Raw genomic sequence first — 27500 nt, 5'->3', positions numbered from 1 at the left:
AAAGACATGTAAGACCCTCCACCAGGAACTGGACCCTGAACATTGAAGAAGCCAGGACAAAACCACCAGTGGAGCTCTGGTGACCTGGAACCTTCTGCACCGTCATCTTTTACACATTTTCAGAACACGGTCGATGCGAGTCTGACGAGCCGCTCCTGTGAAACCAGGGACCAGGAGCGGCTCCTGTGAAACCAGGGACCAGGAGCGGCTCCTGTGAAACCAGGGACCAGGAGCGGCTCCTGTGAAACCAGGGACCAGGAGCGGCTCCTAGAGAAGAGAGTTTAAACCAGGACCAGTGAACTGGAGCGACGGTTGAAAAGATTCACAAAGATTAATAAAATGTTTTTTGAAAACTTGGTCTTTGATGTAAATTTGTATTTTTGACAATCTCCTTTTGTTCTTCCTTTGATCTTCTTGCCCATCAAAGGTTCATCTGAGACTTTGATCCCTCAGGAAGTTTCAATGTGCCGACGTCCCCTGAGACAACCTGACAACTCTGTCACTAGTACAGGACCTGGACCTGGTCTAGTAGAGGACCAGGACCAGGACCTGGTAGAGGACTGAGGGTAACATTGGGGGAAACATTAAAAATTGTCAACTCGGTAGTTTAAACATTTAAAGTCACATGAGAAAACAGCTTGTCCCTGTTTCTTCAGAACAAAATGTCCAGGACTAGATGACGATCCAGATCCAGGTTCCAGGACAGGGATTCTTTAGTACCACACAGGGACACATGTTAATGTTTCTATTGGTCAAAATCATTTGATTGTGATAAAAACACGTTTCCTGGTAACTGGACTGGTAAAAATGCGTTTCCTGGTAACTGGACTGGTAAAAACACGTTTCCTGGTAACTGGACTGGTAAAAATGCGTTTCCTGGTAACTGGACTGGTAAAAACACGTTTCCTGGTAACTGGACTGGTAAAAACGCGTTTCCTGGTAACTGGACTGGTAAAAACACGTTTCCTGGTAACTGGACTGGTAAAAACACGTTTCCTGATAACTGGACTGGTAAAAACACGTTTCCTGGTAACTGGACTGGTAAAAACACATTTCCTGGTAACTGGACTGGTAAAAACGCGTTTCCTGGTAACTGGACTGGTAAAAACACGTTTCCTGGTAACTGGACTGGTAAAAACGCGTTTCCTGGTAACTGGACTGGTAAAAACGCGTTTCCTGGTAACTGGACTGGTAAAAACACGTTTCCTGATAACTGGACTGGTAAAAACACGTTTCCTGGTAACTGGACTGGTAAAAACGCGTTTCCTGGTAACTGGACTGGTAAAAACGCGTTTCCTGGTAACTGGACTGGTAAAAACACGTTTCCTGATAACTGGACTGGTAAAAACAAGTTTCCTGATAACTGGACTGGTAAAAACACGTTTCCTGGTAACTGGACTGGTAAAAACGCGTTTCCTGGTAACTGGACTGGTAAAAACGCGTTTCCTGGTAACTGGACTGGTAAAAACGCGTTTCCTGGTAACTGGACTGGTTGTTTCAGTCAAACTTTCTGACAAGACGAAGAATAACGTGACAAATGATTCACTTTTCAGTATCAGATTAAAATGCTAAAAGATTGAGTTTTAATATAGAATTATATTTCTTAATGTTGTTCTGCCTCTTACTGAAACCTGAAGTACAACAATACATAGAATTATTAATTATTACATAGTATTAGAAGTTCTCAGCTTGGAACTCAATGCAGCAACTTTAATAAAATAAAGTCTAATAAATAAACAAGACTTGTTCTTTTCCAATAACTTCTGTGGTTCACTGTAAAATGTAACTCATGTCAGGGTCTCTCATTCAGTAATCTCATGTCAGGGTCTCTCATTCAGTAATCTCATGTCAGAGGGTTTCTCATTCAGTAATCTCATGTCAGGGTCTCTCATTCAGTAATCTCATGTCAGAGGGTTTCTCATTCAGTAAACTCATGTCAGGGTCTCTCATTCAGTAATCTCATGTCAGAGGGTTTCTCATTCAGTAATCTCATGTCAGGGTCTCTCATTCAGTAATCTCATGTCAGAGGGTTTCTCATTCAGTAAACTCATGTCAGGGTCTCTCATTCAGTAATCTCATGTCAGAGGGTTTCTCATTCAGTAATCTCATGTCAGGGTCTCTCATTCAGTAATCTCATGTCAGAGGGTTTCTCATTCAGTAATCTCATGTCAGAGGGTTTCTCATTCAGTAATCTCATGTCAGAGGGTTTCTCATTCAGTAATCTCATGTCAGAGGGTTTCTCATTCAGTAATCTCATGTCAGGGTCTCTCATTCAGTAATCTCATGTCAGGGTCTCTCATTCAGTAATCTCATGTCAGAGGGTTTCTCATTCAGTAATCTCATGTCAGAGGGTTTCTCATTCAGTAATCTCATGTCAGGGTTTCTCAGCCAAACAGACTAAATGTTTCTTCCTGCAGTCTAAGGCGCATCCCCGTGCTTTTATTGTGTTGATAAGCGCGTGCTTGCGTTTTATTGTGAAAGCGGAAGCTCGGGGAACTTCGGAGCTCGTCGGTAAAGTCCGGAGGTGAAGAAGTTGTCGGTGAAGGAAAACATTCTGCCGCCGCCGCAGCCTGGAGCCTGGAGCCTGGAGCCTGGAGCCTGGAGCCCGGCCTGGAGAGGACCGAGGACGGAGGACGGAGGACCGAGGACCGAGGACCGAGGACAGGCCCCGGGGGACCCCTGGAGCCGCAGCGGGAGCCGGCAGCCCGGACTCGGCCGGTTGAAGCCCCGCGGCGGGCGGCGGGCGGATGGCGGCGTTTCCCGCTGCTAACATGGTGGCCTGTGGGTCTGGAGGAGCGGAGCGGAGGAGCCCGGGGGCCCGCTGGCTGCTGGGGCTCTGCTGAGTAACCCCCCCCCCCCCCCGGAGCCTCCGTGACTCCCGGTGGCCTGGACCCGGGAACCGACAACTTCCTCCAGGCCTCAACTTTCTACAAAGTTTGAAAAAACGTTTTGTTTGTTTGTCTTCCAGCAGAGAAGAACCGTCTGGATTATCACCGTGGATTATTACCGTGGGTTAATATCGTGGATTATTACCGTGGATTATTACCGTGGATTATTACCCTGGGTTAATATCGTGGATTATTACCGTGGATTATTACCGTGGGTTAATATCGTGGATTATTACCGTGGATTATTACCGTGGATTATTACTGTGGATTATTACCGTGGGTTAATATCGTGGATTATTACGTGGGTAGGGTGGGTGATGGGGCCCGGGGGCCGGCTGCAGGGGCCCCGGCCGGCCGGGGGGCAGGAGGTGGAGCAGGAGCAGAGGATGCTGCCTCGGTCCTGAGGAGTTGGATGGAGACTGTGAGGTCATGCCGAGGAAGGAGCTGCCGCTGCCGCGCGGCTGGGAGGAAGCTAGCGACTTCGACGGCAAACGTTACTATATCGACCACATCAACCAGAAGACCAGCTGGATCGACCCCCGGGACAGGTGAGCACCCTCCATACCTCCATACCTCCATACCTCCATACCTCCATACCTCCATACCTCCATACCTCCGTACCTCCATACCTCCACTCTGATCGACCCCCGGGACAGGTGAGCACCCTCCATACCTCCATACCTCCATACCTCCATACCTCCACTCTGATCGACCCCCGGGACAGGTGAGCACCCTCCATACCTCCATACCTCCACTCCTCCACTCCTCCACACTGGACTCTGGAGCCCCTGCAGCAGCAGCAGCAGCAGCAGCAGCGCCCACTACAGGCCCGCAGGCTCACTGCATCTTTTTCTAATGTTGTCCTGGAAACGTGAAGCTTTACTGGAAAAAACGCTGCAAAAACAATGGTTTCTCCTTTACTTCCATCGTTTACATCGTTTACTTCCATCGTTTATATCGTTTACTTCCCATTGTTTATATCGTTTACTTCCCATCGTTTATATCGTTTACATCCCATCGTTTATATCGTTTACTTCCCATCGTTTATATCCCATCGTTTATATCGTTTACTTCCCATCGTTTATATCCCATCGTTTATATCGTTTACTTCCCATCGTTTATATCCCATCGTTTATATCGTTTATATCCCATCGTTTATATCGTTTACATCCCATCGTTTATATCGTTTACTTCCCATTGTTTATATCGTTTACATCCCATCGTTTATATCGTTTACTTCCCATTGTTTATATCGTTTACATCCCATCGTTTATATCGTTTACATCCCATCGTTTATATCCCATCGTTTATATCCCATCGTTTACATCCCATCGTTTATATCCCATTGTTTACATCCCATCGTTTATATCCCATTGTTTATATCCCATTGTTTACATCCCATTGTTTATATCCCATTGTTTACATTGTTTACATCCCATTGTTTATATCCCATTGTTTACATCCCATCGTTTACATCCCATCGTTTACATCCCATCATTTACATCCCATTGTTTACATTGTTTACATCCCATCGTTTACATCCCATTGTTTGCATTGTTTATATCCCATCGTTTATATCGTTTACATCCCATCATTTACATCCCATTGTTTGCATTGTTTACATCCCATCGTTTGTCGTTTACATCACATCGTTTACATCCCGTCGTTTACATTGTTTACATCCCATCGTTTACATCCCATCGTTTATATTATTTACATCCCATCGTTTACATCCCATTGTTTACATCCCATTGTTCACATTGTTTACATCCCATCATTTACATCCCATTGTTTGCATTGTTTACATCCCATCGTTTATGTCGTTTACATCCCGTCGTTTACATTGTTTACATCCCATCGTTTACATCCCATCGTTTATATAGTTTACATCCCATCGTTTACATTGTTTACATCCCATCGTTTATATCATTTACATCCCATCGTTTACATCGTTTACATCCCATCGTTTACATCTCATTGTTTACATTGTTTACATCCCATCATTTACATCCCATTGTTTGCATTGTTTACATCCCATCGTTTATGTCGTTTACATCCCGTCGTTTACATTGTTTACATCCCATCGTTTACATCCCATCGTTTACATCCCATCGTTTACATCCCATCGTTTACATTGTTTACATTCCATTGTTTACATCCTGTCGTTTACATTGTTTACATCCCATCGTTTGCATCGTTTACATCCCATCGTTTACATTGTTTACATCCCATCGTTTACATCCCGTCGTTTACATTGTTTACATCCCATCGTTTGCATCCCGTCATTTACATTGTTTACATCCCATTGTTTACATTGTTTACATCCCATCGTTTACATCCCGTCGTTTACATTGTTTACATCCCATCGTTTGCATCCCGTCGTTTACATTGTTTACATCCCATCGTTTACATCCCATCGTTTGCATCGTTTACATCCCATCGTTTACATCCCATCGTTTACATTGTTTACATCCCATCGTTTACATCCCATCGTTTACATTGTTTACATCCCATCGTTTACATCCCATCGTTTACATTGTTTACATCCCATCGTTTACATCCCATCGTTTGCATCGTTTACATCCCATCGTTTACATCCCATCGTTTACATTGTTTACATACCATCGTTTACATCCCATCGTTTACATTGTTTACATCCCATCGTTTACATCCCGTCGTTTACATTGTTTACATCCCATTGTTTACATTGTTTACATCCCATCGTTTACATCCCATCGTTTACATCCCATCGTTTACTTCCCATCGTTTACATCCCTTCGTTTACATTGTTTACATCCCATCGTTTATATCGTTTACATCCCATCGTTTACATCCCATCGTTTACATCCCATCGTTTACATCCCATCGTTTACTTCCCATCGTTTACATCCCTTCGTTTACATTGTTTACATCCCATCGTTTATATTGTTTACATACCATCGTTTACATCGTTTACATACCATCGTTTCCATTGTTTACATCCCATCGTTTACATCGTTTACATCCCATCAATTACATCGTTTACATCCCATCGTTTACGTCCCATCGTTTACATTGTTTACATCCCATCGTTTACATTGTTTACATCCCATCGTAAACAATGCCATCGTTTATATCATTTACATCCCATCGTTTACATCGTTTACATCCCATCGTTTACATCGTTTACATCCCATTGTTTACATCCCATTGTTCACATTGTTTACATCCCATCATTTACATCCCATTGTTTGCATTGTTTACATCCCATCGTTTATGTCGTTTACATCCCATTGTTTACATCCCATTGTTCACATTGTTTACATCCCATCATTTACATCCCATTGTTTGCATTGTTTACATCCCATCGTTTATGTCGTTTACATCCCGTCGTTTACATCGTTTACATCCCATCGTTTACATCCCATCGTTTACATCCCATCGTTTACATCCCATCGTTTACATTGTTTACATTCCATTGTTTACATCCTGTCGTTTACATTGTTTACATCCCATCGTTTGCATCGTTTACATCCCATCGTTTACATTGTTTACATCCCATCGTTTGCATCGTTTACATCCCATCGTTTACATCCCGTCGTTTACATTGTTTACATCCCATCGTTTGCATTGTTTACATCCCATCGTTTGCATCGTTTACATCCCATCGCTTACATCCCATCGTTTACATTGTTTACATCCCATCGTTTACATCCCGTCGTTTACATTGTTTACATCCCATTGTTTACATTGTTTACATCCCACCGTTTACATCCCATCGTTTACATCCCATCGTTTATATCGTTTACATCCCATCGTTTACATTGTTTACATCCCATCGTTTACATCCCATCGTTTATATCATTTACATCCCATCGTTTACATCCCATCATTTACATCCCATTGTTTACATTGTTTACATCCCATCGTTTACATCCCATTGTTTACATTGTTTACATCCCATCGTTTACATCCCATCGATTACATCGTTTACATCCCATCGTTTACATTGTTTGCATCCCATCGTTTACATCCCATCATTTACATCCCATTGTTTACATCCCATCGTTTACATCCCATCGTTTACATTGTTTACATCCCATTGTTTACTTCCCATCGTTTACATCCCATCGTTTACATTGTTTACATCCCATCGTTTACATCCCATCGTTTACATCCCATCGTTTACATCCCATCGTTTACATCCCATCGTTTACATCCCATCGTTTACATCCCATCGTTTACTTCCCATCGTTTACATCCCTTCGTTTACATTGTTTACATCCCATCGTTTATATTGTTTACATACCATCGTTTACATCGTTTACATACCATCGTTTCCATTGTTTACATCCCATCGTTTACATCGTTTACATCCCATCAATTACATCGTTTACATCCCATCGTTTACGTCCCATCGTTTACATTGTTTACATCCCATCGTTTACGTCCCGGGTCCAGACGACCCGGTGAACTGGGCCCAACGTGGTGTAGTAACCATGCCAGGCCTTTAGGGGCGTTGTGACTCACCAATACAACCAAAACACAGAAGACAACAAGAGTCCTGACAGTTTTCAGCTAATGTGCATCTTGTTCATCCACACGTCAAAGTGAGGCGGCGTTTTCTGTTAAAAAAAAAAAAAAAGGGCTCAGCGGTTTCAGGCTCCGAGACGCAGTAGAGATGAAACGACTTTGTGGTGTGGGCGGGGCTTTGATCTCCTTTCAAGTTCTTTCTTCTTCTAGTTGGTTTGAATCCGTTCATTCTCCGCCTCCACGACAATCAAACAGTTATCGTCACACTATTGTTATGTTATCATCACGTTATCGTTATGTTATCATTATGTTATTGTTATGTTTTCGTCATGTTATTGTTATGTTATCATCACGTTATCGTTATGTTATCATTATGTTATTGTTATGTTTTCGTCATGTTATTGTTATGTTATCATCATGTTATCGTTATGTTATCATTATGTTATTGTTATGTTTTCGTCATGTTATTGTTATGTTATCGTCATGTTATCGTCATGCTATCGTCACACTATTATGTCATCGTTATGTTATCGTCATGTTATCGTCACACTATTATGTTATCATCATGTTATCGCCATGCTATCATCACGTTATCGTCATGCTATCGTCGGGTTATCGTCATGTTATCGTCATGTTGTCGTCATGTTATCATAATGCTATCGACACATTATCGTCATGTTATCATCATGTTATCATCACGTTATCGCACATTATCGTCATGCTATCGTCATGCTATCGTCATGTTATCGTCACGTTATCGTTACGTTATCGTCACGTTATCGTCATGTTATCGTCATGCTATCATAATGCTATCGCCACGTTATCGTCATGCTATCGCCACGTTATCGTCATGCTATCGACATGCTATCGTCATGTTATCGACATGCTATCGTCATGTTATCGACATGCTATCGTCATGCTATCGTCATGCTATCGTCACGTTATCGTCATGCTATCGTCATGTTATGGCCACCTCCTGCAGCTCTCCATTACCGTCTGTATGTGTTATATTAGTATTTTCGGCCTTGGGGTGGAGCGCTCGCTCCACCTGGGGGTGGAGCCATCGTCTCCATCACCTGAATGTCCTGATGGTTCTTCAGCACAAAGCCAGACCACCAGCCGCTCACTGACTCAGCTGTGTGGGAGCAGGAAGACATGGAGAATATGCAGGGCTGCACCTCCAGGACCCCAGTTTGAGACCCCCTGCTGTGAAGGGCCGTAGGGCTGTAGGGCTGCTCACACAGTCATTTACCAATTTACCATGTGTCGTCGTTCCGACTCCATTCTGACTCCGTTCTGACTCCGTTCCGGCTCCGTTCCGGCTCCATTCCGGCTCCATTCCGACTCCGTTCCGGCTCCGTTCCGGCTCCATTCCGGCTCCATTCCGACTCCGTTCCGGCTCCATTCCGACTCCGTTCCGACTCCGTTCCGGCTCCGTTCCGGCTCCATTCCGACTCCGTTCCGGCTCCATTCCGACTCCGTTCCGACTCCGTTCCGACTCCGTTCCGGCTCCGTTCCGACTCCGTTCCGACTCCGTTCCGACTCCGTTCCGGCTCCATTCCGACTCCGTTCCGACTCCGTTCCGACTCCGTTCCGACTCCGTTCTGACTCTGTTCCGTCCCCGTTCCAGTTCCTTCCAGGTTTTGAAGTGTTGTCATGCGTTGTGTTCCAGGCAGTCTGACTCCGTTCCGGTTCCTGCCAGGTTTTGAAGTGTTGTCATGTGTTCCAGGCAGACGAAGCCTCTGACGTTTGCCGACTGTATCGGCGACGAGCTGCCGGTGGGCTGGGAGGAGGCGTACGACCCGGCGGTCGGACCGTACTATGTGGACCACAACACCAGTGAGTCTCCGTCACACGTTACGAGGCCCCCCAGCACTTGGTGTTCCTCACCCCCCCCCCCCCCCCCCACCCCCAGAGAGCACCCAGCTGGAGGACCCCCGGGCCCAGTGGCAGCAGGAGCAGGAGGCCATGCTGAGGGACTACCTGTCGGTGGCCCGGGACGCCCTCAGTGCCCAGCAGGAGATCTACCAGGTGAAGGAGCAGCGCCTCCACCTGGCCCAGCAGGAGTACTGCAGTCTGCATGACGCCTGGAGGGACAAGGCCACCTCCCACACCAGCCGTGAGTCCACAACCAGCTGGGGGGGGGGGGGGGGGGGGTCTCTCAGGGGGGAGGTGGGGGGGTGAGGGTCTCTCAGGGGGAGACCCTCGCGTTATGGGATGATTTGACGTTATCAGGTTATTTGACGTTATGGGATTATTTGACGTTATGGGATTATTTGACGTTATGGGATTATTTGACGTTATCGGATTATTTGACGTTATGGGATTATTTGACGTTATGGGATTATTTGACGTTATCGGATTATTTGACGTTATGGGATTATTTGACGTTATCGGATTATTTGACGTTATGGGATTATTTGACGTTATCGGATTATTTGACGTTATGGGATTATTTGACGTTATCGGATTATTTGACGTTATGGGATTATTTGACGTTATCGGATTATTTGACGTTATGGGATTATTTGACGTTATGGGATGAAGTGATCACTGCCAGCTGTGTGTGTGTGTCCCTGAATGGACTCGTCCTCTGCTGTCGTCCTGCAGTGAACTCCAGATCGTCGTCCTCCAGCAAGTACGACCCCGAGATCCTCAAAGCAGAAATCTCCACTGCCAAGAGTCGGGTAAGGCGGGAAAGGCTCGTCCATACTTCCTGTGTCCTACGTCCTCAGGTGCTTGGATCTGAAGACGTGTTTCCTGAAGTCCTTTGTCTTTCACTGCAGGAGTTTCTCTTCATTTTTCATTGTACTGACAGAAGATGGAGTGTCTCGCCACGCTAACTGTCCAACGCTAACTGTCCCACGCTAACTGTCCCACGCTAACTGTCCAACGCGAACTGTCCCACGCTAACTGCCCAATGCTAACTCTACAACGCTAACTTTACAATGCTAACTGTCCAGCGCTAACTGTCCCACACTAACTGTCCAACGCTAACTGTCCAACACTAACTGTCCAATGCTAACTGTCCCACGCTAACTGTCCAACACTAACTATCCCACGCTAACTGTCCAACGGTAACAGTCCAACGCTAACTCTCCAACACTAACTGTCCAACGCTAACTGTCCCACGCTAACTGTCCAACACTAACTATCCCACGCTAACTGTCCAACGGTAACAGTCCAACGCTAACTGTCCAGCGCTAACATTCCAACGATAACTGTCCAACGCTAACTGTCCAGCGCTAACATTCCAACGATAACTGTCCAACGGTAACAGTCCAACGCTAACTGTCCAGCGCTAACATTCCAACGATAACTGTCCAACGCTAACTGTCCAGCGCTAACATTCCAACGATAACTGTCCAACGCTAACTGTCCAGCGCTAACATTCCAACGATAACTGTCCAACGCTAACTGTCCAGCGCTAACTGTCCAACGGTAACAGTCCAACGCTAACTGTCCAGCGCTAACATTCCAACGATAACTGTCCAACGCTAACTGTCCAGCGCTAACATTCCAACGATAACTGTCCAACGCTAACTGTCCAGCGCTAACTGTCCAATGCTAACGTTGGCTCCATTGGCCTTCATCGGTCTGATTCAAACTGTCAGGTGATTGATGACCTCTGCTCTGATTGTCCTCTGGTTGGAGCAGCGTCGTGGAGAACCCAGATCTTCAGTTCTGTAACAACAGACATGAGCCTGTTTCTTCAGTTCTGTAATAACAGACATGACCTGTTTGTTCAGTTCTGTAATAACAGACATGACCTGTTTCTTCAGTTCTGTAATAACAGACATGACCTGTTTCTTCAGTTCTGTAATAACAGACATGACCTGTTTGTTCAGTTCTGTAATAACAGACATGACCTGTTTCTTCAGTTCTGTAATAACAGACATGACCTGTTTCTTCAGTTCTGTAATAACAGACATGAGCCTGTTTGTTCAGTTCTGTAACAACAGACATGACCTGTTTGTTCAGTTCTGTAATAACAGACATGAGCCTGTTTCTTCAGTTCTGTAACAACAGACATGACCTGTTTGTTCAGTTCTGTAACAACAGACATGAGCCTGTTTGTTCAGTTCTGTAATAACAGACATGACCTGTTTGTTCAGTTCTGTAATAACAGACATGACCTGTTTGTTCAGTTCTGTAATAACAGACATGACCTGTTTGTTCAGTTCTGTAATAACAGACATGACCTGTTTGTTCAGGTGCTCAAGCTGAAGAGGGACCTGGCCTGCATGAAGCAGGAGCTGCAGTACAAGGAGGAGGGATTCCAGACGCTCAAAGAGTAAGTCCACATCTGGATCAGTCTGTGTCTCCCTGGAAGAGCTGCACAGCTGGAGGTCACAGCTGGGGGTCAGAGGTGGAGGTCAGAGGTGGAGGTCACAGCTGGAGGTCAGCGCTGGAGGTCAGAGGTGGAGGTCACAGCTGGAGGTCAGCGCTGGAGGTCAGAGGTGGAGGTCAGCGCTGGAGGTCAGAGCTGGAGGTCAGAGGTGGAGGTCAGAGGTGGAGGTCACAGCTGGAGGTCAGAGCTGGAGGTCAGAGGTGGAGGTCACAGCTGGAGGTCAGAGGTGGAGGTCAGAGGTGGAGGTCACAGCTGGAGGTCAGCGCTGGAGGTCAGAGGTGGAGGTCAGAGCTGGAGGTCAGAGGTGGAGGTCAGAGGTGGAGGTCACAGCTGGAGGTCAGAGCTGGAGGTCAGAGGTGGAGGTCAGAGGTGGAGGTCACAGCTGGAGGTCAGAGCTGGAGGTCAGAGGTGGAGGTCAGAGGTGGAGGTCACAGCTGGAGGTCAGAGGTGGAGGTCACAGCTGGAGGTCAGAGGTGGAGGTCAGAGGGCCCAGCAGGAGAGAGGACACAGCAGGAGAGAGGGCCCAGCAGGAGAGAGGACCCAGCAGGAGAGAGGGCCCAGCAGGAGAGAGGGCCCAGCAGGAGAGAGGACCCAGCAGGAGAGAGGACCCAGCAGGAGAGAGGCTCTGTTCCAGCAGCTCCGTGAGCGTCGGAGGATTAGAGAGTCGCCCGACAACATTCCTGCTCTCCTCACTGCAGGAACACCTGGAATGTAGCTGCTCTTCATCAAAGATATATCATATACTGTAGTACTTTTACTGTCTTTATAGGTAATATACTGTAGTACTCTCTCTCTCTCTCTCTCTGTCTCTCTCTCTCTCTCTCTCTCTGTCTCGCCCTCTCTCTCTGTCTCTCTCTCTGTCTCTCTCTCTCTCTCTCTGTCTCGCCCTCTCTCTCTCTCTCTCTCATCTCTCTCTCTCTGTCTCGCCCTCTCTCTCTCTCTCTCTGTCTCTCTCTGTCTCGCCCTCTCTCTCGCCCTCTCTCTCGCCCTCTCTCTCTCTCTCTCTCTCTCTCTCTCTCTCTCTCTCTCTCCATGGTGTAACAGAGGAATGTGAACAGACCAGTTGTTCAGACTCATGCATGACTTAGTGTGACACTGCTGCTGCTGATGGTGCTGATGGTGCTGCTGCTGATGGTGCTGATGGTGCTGCTGCTGATGGTGCTGCTGCTGATGGTGCTGATGGTGCTGCTGCTGATGGTGGTGCTGCTGATGGTGCTGATGGTGCTGCTGCTGATGGTGCTGCTGCTGATGGTGCTGATGGTGCTGATGGTGCTGCTGCTGATGGTGCTGCTGCTGATGGTGCTGATGGTGCTGCTGCTGATGGTGCTGATGGTGCTGCTGCTGATGGTGGTGCTGCTGATGGTGCTGATGGTGCTGCTGCTGATGGTGCTGCTGCTGATGGTGCTGATGGTGCTGATGGTGCTGCTGCTGATGGTGCTGCTGCTGATGGTGGTGCTGCTGATGGTGCTGGTGGTGGTGGTGCTGATGGTGGTGCTGATGGTGGTGCTGATGGTGGTGCTGCTGATGGTGCTGGTGGTGGTGGTGCTGATGGTGGTGCTGCTGATGGTGCTGGTGGTGGTGGTGCTGATGGGGCTGCTGATGGTGCTGGTGGTGGTGGTGCTGATGGTGGGGCTGCTGATGGTGCTGGTGGTGGTGGTGCTGATGGTGGTGCTGATGGTGGTGCTGCTGATGGTGCTGGTGGTGGTGGTGCTGATGGTGGTGGTGGTGCTGATGGTGGGGCTGCTGATGGTGCTGGTGGTGGTGGTGCTGATGGTGGTGCTGGTGGTGCTGCTGATGGTGCTGATGGTGGTGCTGATGGTGCTGCTGATGGTGCTGGTGATGGTGGTGGGTTGACCTGGATTAGACTGGACAGGAAGTGGTTCTCAGGATGGAGTCCCAGCAGACAGACAGTAAAGCCCCGGTCCCACCGCACAAAAAGTGCCGGTCTAGACCGGTCTGAACCGCTCCGGTTCGCGTGTCACCACAGGAATGCGGTCTAAACCGCTCCAGACCACTCCAAAGGCCACCGCTTTCCCGCTCCCCTTCCGTTGGGGTACCAGGACCACGGAACGGGTCTGAGGTTGAGCTGCTGTCTGCTGATTGGTCAGTGATTTACGACACGCCCTCAATATGCTAATGTGCGGCTGAAGCCTCTACTGTCAGTGTGGTCAGCTGTGCTCTGGTGGTTTTATTTTCCTTTTCTTTTCTTTGCTGCTCAACTTCATTGTTTGTTGTGAAACAGCGACTTGAGGCAGGGGGAGACTGGGGGGAGGGGCTTTGCATCGCGTTGGAGTTTTTTGTTGGCAGCATAGCGCTCGCCGTGGCGCTGATGTGCGTCCGTGACACCGGAGTCTGGAGCTTTGGGCTCCGGCGCTGACCGCGCTCCGGCAGCTCCGCTTTCCAGAGGCGGTCAGCGTTCTGTTCAGCCGCGGTCAGCGGCGCTTTATCGCGGTCAGTGGCGCTTTATCGCGGTCAGTGGCGCTTTATCGCGGTCAGTGGCGCTTTATCTCGGTCAGTGGCGCTTTATCGCGGTCAGCGCCGCTTTATCTCGGTCAGTGGCGCTTTATCGCGGTCAGCGCCGCTTTATCGCGGTCAGCGCCGCTTTATCTCGGTCAGTGGCGCTTTATCGCGGTCAGTGGCGCTTTATCGCGGTCAGTGGCGCTTTATCGCGGTCAGTGGCGCTTTATCTCGGTCAGTGGCGCTTTATCGCGGTCAGCGGCGCTTTATCGCGGTCAGCGCCGCTTTATCTCGGTCAGTGGCGCTTTATCGCGGTCAGTGGCGCTTTATCGCGGTCAGTGGCGCTTTATCTCGGTCAGTGGCGCTTTATCGCGGTCAGCGGCGCTTTATCGCGGTCAGTGGCGCTTTATCTCGGTCAGTGGCGCTTTATCTCGGTCAGTGGCGCTTTATCTCGGTCAGTGGCGCTTTATCGCGGTCAGTGGCGCTTTATCGCGGTCAGTGGCGCTTTATCGCGGTCAGTGGCGCTTTATCGCGGTCAGTGGCGCTTTATCTCGGTCAGCGGCGCTTTATCGCGGTCAGCGGCGCTTTATCGCGGTCAGCGGCGCTTTATCGCGGGGACGGACCGCGGAAGCGATGAAGAGGAGCTCGGCGCCTCCGTGTTCCGACGCTGAGCTGCCGGACCGCGATCAGCGCCGCAGTGGAGAACCTCCTGCGTTTGAGCAGAAAGCTCAGACTCCCGTGTCTGTGCCTCAGCCAACCGGGGGGAACGCTCCGGCCGCTTGCCCCGCCCCCCAGCGCTTGGGGGCGGGGCACGTCGCCTCAAGTCGCCGGCAAGTGGCCGAGCGTTCGCTCTCTCACAACAAACACAGAAGTTGCGCTGCAGCTCTCCGCTGCAAAAAATGACTGCTGCAAAAAGTAACTTTTTTTTTTTCCGCTGCAAAAAATAAGAGTGCAAAGTGGAGAATTTAAACAACAACAGAAGATTCATAAGATCTACATCTGACCACGTTCTTTTCTGTTATGTCACATTTCTGCGGGGCTCATAAGCCCCGCCCACTTTTCACGCTCCTGTCTGCAGTGGGGACGCCACCCAAAATTTCGGTCGGGGTCTCTATTCCGTACCGCTCCGCTCCGTCCCGGCACTTGTGTGCGGTGGAACCGGGGCTTTTCAGTGTTGGTTCCGTGGTTCTCAGGATGGAGTCCCAGCAGACAGTAAAAGTGTTGGTTCCGTGGTTCTCAGGATGGAGTCCCAGCAGACAGTAAAAGTGTTGGTTCCGTGGTTCTCAGGATGGAGTCCCAGCAGACAGTAAAAGTGTTGGTTCCGTGGTTCTCAGGATGGAGTCCCAGCAGACAGTAACAGTGTTGGTTCCGTGGTTCTCAGGATGGAGTCCCAGCAGACAGACAGTAACAGTGTTGGTTCTGTGGTTCTCAGGATCGACCAGAAGGTGTCCAGCAGTCCGTACGGCTACAAGCTGCAGGAGGCGCAGGCCATCCTGACGGAGGTGCGCTGCATCCGGGACGCCATCAGCGCCGGAGAGAAGGAGAAGCAGGAGCTGCTGCAGGCGAGTCCAACCAGGAAACAACACTTCTGACGTTGTCTAATGTCTTCTGACGTCATCTAACGTCTTCTGACGTCGTCTAACGTCTTCTGACGTCATCTAACGTCTTCTGACGTCGTCTGACGTCTTCTGACGTCATCTAACGTCTTCTGACGTCGTCTAACGTCTTCTGATATCGTCTAACGTTGTCAAACGTCTTCTGACGTTGTCTAATGTCTTCTGATGTCGTCTGACGTCATCTAACGTCGTCAAACGTCTTCTGACGTCATCTAACGTCTTCTGACATCGTCTAACGTCTTCTGATATCGTCTAACGTCGTCTAACGTCGTCAAACGTCTTCTGATATCGTCTAACGTCGTCTAACGTCTTCTAACGTCTTCTGATGTCGTCTAACGTCTTCTGACGTCGTCTAACGTCGTCTAACGTCTTCTGATATCGTCTAACGTCGTCTAACGTCTTCTGACGTCGTCAAACGTCTTCTGATATCGTCTAACGTCGTCTAACGTCTTCTGACGTCGTCAAACGCCTTCTGATATCGTCTAACGTCGTCAAATGTCTTCTGACGTCATCTAACGTCGTCAAACGTCTTCTGACGTCATCTAACGTCTTCTGACATCGTCTGACGTCTTCTGACATCGTCTAACGTCTTCTGACGTCGTCAAACGTCTTCTGATATCGTCTAATGTCGTCTAACGTCTTCTAACGTCTTCTGATGTCGTCTAACGTCTTCTGACGTCGTCTTAACGTCGTCTAACGTCTTCTGATATCGTCTAACGTCGTCTAACGTCTTCTGACGTCGTCAAACGTCTTCTGATATCGTCTAACGTCGTCTAACGTCGTCTAACGTCTTCTGATGTCGTCTAACGTCTTCTGACGTCGTCAAACGTCTTCTGATATCGTCTAACGTCGTCTAACGTCTTCTGACGTCGTCAAACGTCTTCTGATATCGTCTAACGTCGTCTAACGTCGTCTAACGTCTTCTGATGTCGTCTAACGTCTTCTGACGTCGTCAAACGTCTTCTGATATCGTCTAACGTCGTCTAACGTCGTCTAACGTCTTCTGATGTCGTCAAACGTCTTCTGACGTCGTCAAACGTCTTCTGATATCGTCTAACGTCGTCTAACGTCTTCTGACGTCGTCAAACGTCTTCTGATATCGTCTAACGTCGTCTAACGTCGTCTAACGTCTTCTGATGTCGTCTAACGTCTTCTGACGTCGTCAAACGTCTTCTGATATCGTCTAACGTCGTCTAACGTCTTCTGACGTCGTCAAACGTCTTCTGACATCGTCTAACGTCTTCTGATATCGTCTAACGTTGTCAAACGTCTTCTGATGTCGTCTAACGTCTTCTGACGTCGTCAAACGTCTTCTGATATCGTCTAACGTTGTCAAACGTCTTCTGACGTCTTCTGACGTCGTCTGACGTCTTCTGACTGGGACATGAGATTTCTGACTTTTATCTGGACTGGGACATGAGACATGAGACTGGGACATGAGACTTCATGTCCCCCCCAAACACCATCTGCAGCTGACGTCCTGCTAGCGTCCAGCTCGCCTGCTCTCATTGGTCGGTTGAGAAACAGGAAGGAAAGTTGGACGTTCCTTCACCTGCTTCACTTCACTGATTGGCCGGGAAGGGTCAGCTCACATTAAACACATTAAACACATTAAACACATTAAACACATTAAACACATTAAACACACATTAAACACATTAAACACATTAAACACATTAAACACATTAAACACATTAAACACACATTAAACACATTAAACACATTAAAAACACATTAAAAACACATTAAACACATTAAAAACACATTAAACACATTAAAAACACATTAAACACATATTAAACACATTAAACACATATTAAACACATTAAACACATTAAAAACACATTAAACACATTAAAAACACATTAAACACATTAAACACATTAAACACATTAAACACAGACACAAACGAACAGATTTTATTTAATGTTTTAGTTGAATTTCTTGTTTCGGTGTTCAGCGTCGCCCAGATGAGTTCCGTTCTCAGAGATGAAAGGAAACTCGCTGTGTTTCACCCTGCTAACAAATCAAAACACTAAATGAAACTCGACATCACATATAAAGTGAAAACATAATAATACATTTCATTTATGCAAGTATACACACTGTATTATAGATACACTTGTAAACACATCATTTCATATTGTCGCTGTACAAGTATACACAATATATTATAGTATATTATATTACAAGTATATATACGGTTTCTGCATCACCAACAATTATACTTAAGATGACGTTAACTGACAAATACTTATTAGAATAAAAACAAGGTTAGATTAGAAGTTAAAATATTACACACAAAAACACACAAAACCACCAGAAGAACCTGGAAGACCAGAAAAAACCTCCAGTAACTGTTTCAATGGTTAAATCAACGTATTTTACCGTCTTTATGTTGAGCTACTGTAACTGTAACTGTAACTGTAACTGTAACTGTGTGTGTGTGTGTGTGTAGAAACTGGCCATGTTGAAGGACGGGTTTCGTCTGGACTCGGGTTCTCAGCAGGACCTGTGGACCAGCAGCTCAGAACCCTCCAGCCCCCCCATGTACTCTGACGCTGGCTCGCAGACCGACATCCCGGCCGAGGTGAGTCAGAACCGCCCGGGCAAGGCAGAACGTGAACCTCGTCATTGAAGGAGCAGAACACAGTTGGTTGTTGTGGATCTGCGGGTTCCAGTGGATCTCTGACTTCCTGTTTCATCACTGACTTCCTGTTTCATGGTCTCAGGTCATGACGAGCAGCAACCAGCTGGCGGAGAAGGTTCGTCTGAGTCTGAAGTACGAGGAGGCAAAGAGGAGGTGAGGCTGGTTCTGATTGGTCACTCTGACTCTGGTTACTCTGACTCTGGTTACTCTGACTCTGGTCACGCTGACTCTGGTCACGCTGACTCTGACTCTGGTCACGCTGACTCTGGTCACGCTGACTCTGGTCACTCTGACTCTGGTTACGCTGACTCTGGTCACTCTGACTCGTCACTGTGACTCTGGTCACTCTGACTCTGGTCACTCTGACTCTGACTCTGGTCACGCTGACTCTGGTCACGCTGACTCTGGTCACTCTGACTCTGACTCTGGTTACGCTGACTCTGGTCACTCTGACTCGTCACTGTGACTCTGGTCACTCTGACTCTGGTCACTCTGACTCTGACTCTGGTTACGCTGACTCTGGTCACTCTGACTCTGACTCTGGTCACGCTGACTCTGGTCACGCTGACTCTGGTCACTCTGACTCTGACTCTGGTCACTCTGACTCGTCACTGTGACTCTCGTCACTCTGACTCTGGTCACTCTGACTCTGGTCACTCTGACTCGTCACTGTGACTCTGGTCACTCTCACTCTGACTCTGACTCTGGTCACTCTTGACTCGTCACTGTGACTCTGGTCACTTTGACTCTGGTCACTCTGACTCTGGTCACTCTTGACTCGTCACTCTGACTCTGGTCACTCTGACTCGTCACTGTGACTCTGGTCACTTTGACTCTGGTCACTCTGACTCGTCACTGTGACTCTGGTCACTTTGACTCTGGTCACTCTGACTCTGGTCACTCTTGACTCGTCACTGTGACTCTGGTCACTTTGACTCTGGTCACTGTGACTCTGGTCACTCTCACTCTGACTCTGACTCTGGTCACTCTTGACTCGTCACTCTGACTCTGGTCACTCTGACTCGTCACTGTGACTCTGGTCACTTTGACTCTGGTCACTCTGACTCGTCACTGTGACTCTGACTCGTCACTGTGACTCAGGATCTCCACCCTGGAGGTCCAGATCGCCCAGCAGGACAGCGAGGCCTGGCCGGGGCTGCTGGACCCGGAGAGGGACCGTCTGATCCTGATCAGTGAGAAGGAGGAGCTGCTGAAGGAGCTGCAGTACCTCAGACCTCGGCGGGGTCTGGAGCCGGACCAGGACCAGAACCAGGACCAGAACCAGAACCAGCAGCTGGAGACCCAGAAGAAGCGTCTGGAGAGAGACCTGCAGGCCGCCAGGGACCACCAGAGCAAGGCCCTGACCGAGAGGTGAGCAGAACCAGGTCTCTGGTCTGTCAGGTCTCTGGTTTGTCTGTCAGGTCTCTGGTTTGTCTGTCAGGTCTCTGGTTTGTCTGTCAGGTCCCTGGTTTGTCTGTCAGGTCCCTGGTTTGTCTGTCAAGTCTCTGGTTTGTCTGTAAGGTCTCTGGTTTGTCTGTCAGGTCCCTGGTTTGTCTGTCAGGTCCCTGGTTTGTCTGTCAGGTCTCTGGTTTGTTTGTCAGGTCCCTGGTTTGTCTGTCAGGTCTCTGGTTTGTCTGTCAGGTCCCTGGTTTGTCTGTAAGGTCTCTGGTTTGTCTGTCAGGTCTCTGGTTTGTCTGTCAGGTCTCTGGTTTGTCTGTCAGGTCCCTGGTTTGTCTGTCAGGTCCCTGGTTTGTCTGTCAAGTCTCTGGTTTGTCTGTAAGGTCTCTGGTTTGTCTGTCAGGTCCCTGGTTTGTCTGTCAGGTCCCTGGTTTGTCTGTCAGGTCTCTGGTTTGTTTGTCAGGTCCCTGGTTTGTCTGTCAGGTCTCTGGTTTGTCTGTCAGGTCCCTGGTTTGTCTGTCAGGTCTCTGGTTTGTTTGTCAGGTCCCTGGTTTGTCTGTAAGGTCCCTGGTTTGTCTGTCAGGTCTCTGGTTTGTTTGTCAGGTCCCTGGTTTGTCTGTCAGGTCCCTGGTTTGTCTGTCAGGTCCCTGGTTTGTCTGTCAGGTCCCTGGTTTGTCTGTAAGGTCCCTGGTTTGTCTGTCAGGTCTCTGGTTTGTCTGTCAGGTCCCTGGTTTGTCTGTCAGGTCCCTGGTTTGTCTGTCAGGTCCCTGGTTTGTCTGTAAGGTCCCTGGTTTGTCTGTCAGGTCTCTGGTTTGTCTGTCAGGTCCCTGGTTTGTCTGTCAGGTCCCTGGTTTGTCTGTAAGGTCCCTGGTTTGTCTGTCAGGTCTCTGGTTTGTTTGTCAGGTCCCTGGTTTGTCTGTAAGGTCCCTGGTTTGTCTGTAAGGTCCCTGGTTTGTCTGTCAGGTCCCTGGTTTGTCTGTAAGGTCCCTGGTTTGTCTGTCAGGTCTCTGGTTTGTCTGTCAGGTCCCTGGTTTGTCTGTCAGGTCCCTGGTTTGTCTGTAAGGTCCCTGGTTTGTCTGTCAGGTCTCTGGTTTGTTTGTCAGGTCCCTGGTTTGTCTGTCAGGTCCCTGGTTTGTCTGTAAGGTCCCTGGTTTGTCTGTCAGGTCTCTGGTTTGTCTGTCAGGTCCCTGGTTTGTCTGTCAGGTCCCTGGTTTGTCTGTAAGGTCCCTGGTTTGTCTGTCAGGTCTCTGGTTTGTTTGTCAGGTCCCTGGTTTGTCTGTAAGGTCCCTGGTTTGTCTGTAAGGTCCCTGGTTTGTCTGTCAGGTCCCTGGTTTGTCTGTCAGGTCCCTGGTTTGTCTGTCAGGTCCCTGGTTTGTCTGTAAGGTCCCTGGTTTGTCTGTCAGGTCTCTGGTTTGTCTGTCAGGTCCCTGGTTTGTCTGTCAGGTCCCTGGTTTGTCTGTAAGGTCCCTGGTTTGTCTGTCAGGTCTCTGGTTTGTTTGTCAGGTCCCTGGTTTGTCTGTCAGGTCCCTGGTTTGTCTGTAAGGTCCCTGGTTTGTCTGTCAGGTCTCTGGTTTGTCTGTCAGGTCCCTGGTTTGTCTGTCAGGTCCCTGGTTTGTCTGTAAGGTCCCTGGTTTGTCTGTCAGGTCTCTGGTTTGTTTGTCAGGTCCCTGGTTTGTCTGTAAGGTCCCTGGTTTGTCTGTAAGGTCCCTGGTTTGTCTGTCAGGTCCCTGGTTTGTCTGTCAGGTCCCTGGTTTGTCTGTAAGGTCCCTGGTTTGTCTGTCAGGTCTCTGGTTTGTCTGTCAGGTCCCTGGTTTGTCTGTCAGGTCCCTGGTTTGTCTGTAAGGTCCCTGGTTTGTCTGTCAGGTCTCTGGTTTGTTTGTCAGGTCCCTGGTTTGTCTGTCAGGTCCCTGGTTTGTTTGTCAGGTCCCTGGTTTGTCTGTAAGGTCCCTGGTTTGTGTCTCAGGCTGCGTCTCCACTGCCGGAGGAACCAGCTGGTGAAGGAACTGGAGGAGACGGTTCGTCTCGCCTCGTCTCTGCAGACGCAGCTCAAGAGGTCAGTGTCTCCTGGAGACGTCTTTATTCACCATGTCACCATGTCACCATGTCACATGTCATGTCACCACGTCACCACGTCATGTCACCATGTCACGTCACCACGTCATGTCACCACGTCATGTCACCACGTCACGTCACCATGTCATGTCACCACGTCATGTCACCATGTCACCACGTCATGTCACCATGTCACCACGTCATGTCACCACGTCATGTCACCATGTCACCACGTCATGTCACCATGTCACCACGTCATGTCACCACGTCATGTCACCATGTCACCACGTCATGTCACCATGTCACCACGTCATGTCACCATGTCATGTCACCATGTCATGTCACCATGTCACCACGTCATGTTACCATGTCATCTTACCATGTCATGTCACCATGTCATGTCACCATGTCATGTCACCATGTCATGTCACCATGTCACCACGTCATGTCACCACGTCATGTCACCATGTCATGTCACCATGTCACCACGTCATGTCACCATGTCATGTTACCATGTCATGTCACCATGTCATGTCACCATGTCACCACGTCATGTCACCACGTCATGTCACCACGTCATGTCACCATGTCATGTCACCATGTCACCACGTCATGTCACCACGTCATGTCACCACGTCATGTCACCATGTCATGTCACCATGTCACCACGTCATGTCACCACGTCATGTTACCATGTCATGTCACCACGTCATGTCACCACGTCATGTCACCACGTCATGTCACCATGTCACCACGTCATGTCACCATGTCATGTCACCATGTCACCATGTCATGTCACCATGTCATGTTACCATGTCATGTCACCACGTCATGTCACCATGTCATGTCACCATGTCACCACGTCATGTCACCACGTCATGTCACCATGTCACCACGTCATGTCACCATGTCATGTCACCATGTCACCATGTCATGTCACCATGTCATGTCACCACGTCATGTCACCATGTCATGTCACCATGTCACCACGTCATGTCACCATGTCATGTCACCATGTCATGTCACCACGTCATGTCACCACGTCATGTCACCATGTCACCATGTCATGTTACCATGTCATGTCACCACGTCATGTCACCACGTCATGTCACCATGTCATGTCACCACGTCATGTCACCACGTCACGTCACCATGTCATGTCACCACGTCATGTCGCGTCACCATGTCACGTCACCAGGTCACGTAACCGTGGTGGTTCCTGAGGTTCCAGAACGTCCAGTAACCGTTGTGGTTCCTGAGGTTCTAGAACATCCAGTAACCGTTGTGGTTCCTGAGGTTCTAGAACATCCAGTAACCGTGGTGGTTCCTGAGGTTCTACAACATCCAGTAACCGTTGTGGTTCCTGAGGTTCTAGAACATCCAGTAACCGTGGTGGTTCCTGAGGTTCTACAACATCCAGTAACCGTTGTGGTTCCTGAGGTTCTACAACATCCAGTAACCGTGGTGGTTCCTGAGGTTCTACAACATCCAGTAACCGTTGTGGTTCCTGAGGTTCCAGAATGTCCAGTAACCGTTGTGGTTCCTGAGGTTCCAGAACGTCCAGTAACCGTGGTGGTTCCAGAACGTCCAGTAACCGTTGTGGTTCCTGAGGTTCTAGAACGTCCAGTAACCGTGGTGGTTCCTGAGGTTCCAGAACGTCCAGTAACCGTTGTGGTTCCTGAGGTTCTAGAACATCCAGTAACCGTTGTGGTTCCTGAGGTTCTAGAACATCCAGTAACCGTGGTGGTTCCTGAGGTTCTACAACATCCAGTAACCGTTGTGGTTCCTGAGGTTCTAGAACATCCAGTAACCGTGGTGGTTCCTGAGGTTCTACAACATCCAGTAACCGTTGTGGTTCCTGAGGTTCTACAACATCCAGTAACCGTGGTGGTTCCTGAGGTTCTACAACATCCAGTAACCGTTGTGGTTCCTGAGGTTCCAGAATGTCCAGTAACCGTTGTGGTTCCTGAGGTTCCAGAACGTCCAGTAACCGTGGTGGTTCCTGAGGTTCCAGAACGTCCAGTAACCGTTGTGGTTCCTGAGGTTCTAGAACGTCCAGTAACCGTTGTGGTTCCTGAGCTTCCAGAATGTCCAGTAACTGTGGTGGTTCCTGAGGTTCTAGAACATCCAGTAACCGTTGTGGTTCCTGAGGTTCTAGAACATCCAGTAACCGTTGTGGTTCCTGAGGTTCTAGAACATCCAGTAACCGTGGTGGTTCCTGAGGTTCTAGAACATCCAATAACCGTGGTGGTTCCTGGGGTTCTAGAACATCCAGTAACCGTTGTGGTTCCTGAGGTTCTAGAACGTCCAGTAACCGTTGTGGTTCCTGAGCTTCCAGAATGTCCAGTAACTGTGGTGGTTCCTGAGGTTCTAGAACATCCAGTAACCGTTGTGGTTCCTGAGGTTCTAGAACATCCAGTAACCGTGGTGGTTCCTGAGGTTCTACAACATCCAGTAACCGTTGTGGTTCCTGAGGTTCTAGAACATCCAGTAACCGTGGTGGTTCCTGAGGTTCTACAACATCCAGTAACCGTTGTGGTTCCTGAGGTTCTACAACATCCAGTAACCGTGGTGGTTCCTGAGGTTCTACAACATCCAGTAACCGTTGTGGTTCCTGAGGTTCCAGAACGTCCAGTAACCGTTGTGGTTCCTGAGGTTCGAACGTCCAGTAACCGTTGTGGTTCCTGAGGTTCCAGAACGTCCAGTAACCGTGGTGGTTCCTGAGGTTCCAGAACGTCCAGTAACCGTTGTGGTTCCTGAGGTTCTAGAACGTCCAGTAACCGTTGTGGTTCCTGAGCTTCCAGAATGTCCAGTAACTGTGGTGGTTCCTGAGGTTCTAGAACATCCAGTAACCGTTGTGGTTCCTGAGGTTCTAGAACATCCAGTAACCGTTGTGGTTCCTGAGGTTCTAGAACATCCAGTAACCGTGGTGGTTCCTGAGGTTCTAGAACATCCAGTAACCGTTTGTGGTTCCTGAGGTTCTAGAACGTCCAGTAACCGTTGTGGTTCCTGAGCTTCCAGAATGTCCAATAACTGTGGTGGTTCCTGAGGTTCTAGAACATCCAGTAACCGTTGTGGTTCCTGAGGTTCTAGAACATCCAGTAACCGTTGTGGTTCCTGAGGTTCTAGAACATCCAGTAACCGTGGTGGTTCCTGAGGTTCTACAACATCCAGTAACCGTTGTGGTTCCTGAGGTTCTAGAACATCCAATAACCGTTGTGGTTCCTGAGGTTCTAGAACATCCAATAACCGTGGTTCCCCCCCAGCCTGTCGGCCAGCACCCTGTCCTGCTCGTCGGGCAGCAGCCGCGGTTCCCTGGCCTCCAGCCGCGGTTCCCTGGCCACCACGTCCAGTCTGGGTTCCGGATCCTCGCTCAGCTTCACAGACCTGTACCTGGACCAGCAGGACCTGGCCGACCCGGACCTGCAGAACCAGCTGGAGAGCCTCCTGCAGGAGGGGGGCCCGGGGGGGGTACCGGCCCTCCAGCTCCATCACCACCATCCATGAGAACGAGGTGGTGACGGGCCGCCCCCCCCGGCCCCCCGGGGGGCCCGAGGCGTCCCGGGTCCAGGCCCTCAGACTGTCGGAGACCCCGCGCTCCTTGACCTCCTTGACCTCCTTGTCACCGCGCTCCTCCCTCTCCTCCCTGTCGCCGCCTCGCTCGCCCCTGGTCGCTGACGCCAGCTTCCTGTCTGGCGAGGCTTCGGGGGGTCGGACCGGCCCGGAACCGGGTCGGGATCCGGGTCTGGACCTGGACCTGGAGAGTAGGCTGGCCGAGCTGGAGCTCCGCCTGGACTCAGAGGAGCCGCTGGAGGAGGAGCTACGAGAGGAGGAGCTACGAGAGGAGGAGCTACGAGAGGAGGAGCTACGGGAGGAGGAGCTACCGGAGGAGGAGCTACCGGAGGAGGAGCTACGGGAGGAGGAGCTACGGGAGGAGGGAGCTACCAGAGGAGGAGCTACGGGAGGAGGAGCTACCAGAGGAGGAGCTACGGGAGGAGGAGCTACGGGAGGAGGAGCTACGGGAGGAGGAGCTACGAGAGGAGGAGCTACGGGAGGAGGAGCTACGGGAGGAGGAGCTACCAGGTAAACACCTTCAGTAGAACTCTTCAACAGCCTCTTCAGGCTTCAGCACCGTCAGAAGCTCCGCCTCCGTCACGTGACGGAAACACTGACTGACCTGTACCAGAAATCCCTGAGCTGCTGACCTGTGGAGGGAGGAGGAGGAGGAGAGGGAGGAGGAGGTGGAGAGGGAGGAGGTGGAGAGGGAGGAGGAGGAGGAGAGGGAGGAGGAGAGGGAGGAGGAGGAGGAGAGGGAGGAGGGAGGAGGAGGAGGAGAGGGAGGAGGAGGAGGGAGGAGGAGGAGGAGAGGGAGGAGGAGAGGAGAGGGAGGAGGAGGAGGAGAGGGAGGAGGTGGAGAGGGAGGAGGTGGAGAGGGAGGAGGAGGAGAGGGAGGAGGAGGTGGAGAGGGAGGAGGTGGAGAGGGAGGAGGAGGAGGAGAGGGAGGAGGAGAGGGAGGAGGAGGTGGAGAGGGAGGAGGAGGAGAGGGAGGAGGAGGAGAGGGAGAGAGAGGAGGAGGCGAGGCATACAGGGGAGTGTCAAGGAGGGCCATGAGGTGCTGCTGCAGCGGTGCACAGGGCCATGAGGTGCTGCTGCAGCGGTGCACAGGGCCATGAGGTGCTGCTGCAGCGGTGCACAGGGCCATGAGGTGCTGCTGCAGCGGTGCACAGGGCCATGCGGTGCTGCTGCAGCGGTGCAGGGCCATGCGGTGCTGCTGCAGCGGTGCACAGGGCCATGAGGTGCTGCTGCAGCGGTGCACAGGGCCTCCATGGTTCAGCTGAATCCTCGTTGTTCCAGCTTTGCTACTTGTTCTGGTTCTTCTGATTCTGGAACCAGGAAGGAAGTTGAACATTCTGAATAGGAAACACTTTGGCAGCGCGTCTCTGCTCCATGCAGCAGCGGCGCGCCTCTGCTCCATGCAGCAGCGCGCCTCTGCTCCATGCAGCAGCGCGTCTCTGCTCCATGCAGCAGCGGCGCGTCTCTGCTCCATGCAGCAGCGGGGCGTCTCTGCTCCATGCAGCAGCGGGGCGTCTCTGCTCCATGCAGCAGCGGCGCGTCTCTGCTCCATGCAGCAGCGCGCGAAAAGACGTTTCCATGGAAACACGTCCATTTCCAACTGACATAAACTCTGTTTGTTCCATGAAGCCGACGCCCCATTGCTGCAGGGGGCGGGGCCACAGAAGATGGGCGTGGCCTCAGCAGCGTCTGACGAGTCGGTGGCGGGCGACAGCGGCGTGTACGAACCGTCGGAGCGCAGGTCGAACCCGCTTACTTCTTCTACTGCAGTAGTTCAGGCAGAGTCACAGCCCAGCAGCTGAGACTGGAGGACATCTGGAGGACATCTGGAGGACATCTGGAGGACATCTGGAGGACATCTGGAGGACATCTGACGTTTCCTCCACTGGATCAGGAAGTGAAGCAACAGTTTTGATGATTTAACACCTGGAATTTAGCTGCTCTTCATCAAAGATATATCATATACTGTAGTACTTTTACTGTCTTTACAGGTAATATACTGT

The 27500-nt window shown here is 49.8% G+C and overlaps 2 protein-coding genes across 3 annotated transcripts in view; both read left to right on the top strand.

The window, feature by feature from the left end:
• The window catches only part of nop16 (NOP16 nucleolar protein homolog (yeast)), a 5671-nt gene extending 5314 nt beyond the window's left edge, over positions 1-357 (top strand). Inside the window, exons 5-6 of one of the 2 annotated variants that reach the window (XR_013936895.1) lie at positions 1-8; positions 124-357. The exon at positions 1-8 is cut by the window's left edge and continues 204 nt beyond it. The gene's annotated coding sequence lies outside the window, so the exon portion shown is untranslated. The other variant, XM_080508264.1, reaches the window with a different exon arrangement.
• Positions 358-3276: 2919 nt separating this feature from the next.
• Positions 3277-27500, top strand: part of wwc1 (WW and C2 domain containing 1) — a 29770-nt gene continuing 5546 nt past the window's right edge. The window contains 13 exon segments of the mRNA XM_080509082.1: positions 3277-3436; positions 9130-9239; positions 9316-9519; positions 10011-10087; positions 11615-11694; positions 15641-15770; positions 18283-18414; positions 18557-18627; positions 19576-19845; positions 21836-21925; positions 25191-25384; positions 25609-26007; positions 27127-27238. Of these exon segments, the coding sequence (XP_080365208.1) occupies positions 3318-3436; positions 9130-9239; positions 9316-9519; positions 10011-10087; positions 11615-11694; positions 15641-15770; positions 18283-18414; positions 18557-18627; positions 19576-19845; positions 21836-21925; positions 25191-25384; positions 25609-26007; positions 27127-27238 (1988 nt within the window). The 5' untranslated portion in view covers positions 3277-3317.

Source organism: Blennius ocellaris (genome assembly GCF_963422515.1).
Source record: "Blennius ocellaris genome assembly, chromosome: 14".
Taxonomy (NCBI): domain Eukaryota; kingdom Metazoa; phylum Chordata; class Actinopteri; order Blenniiformes; family Blenniidae; genus Blennius; species Blennius ocellaris.
This window is presented reverse-complemented; position numbering and strand designations above follow the sequence as displayed.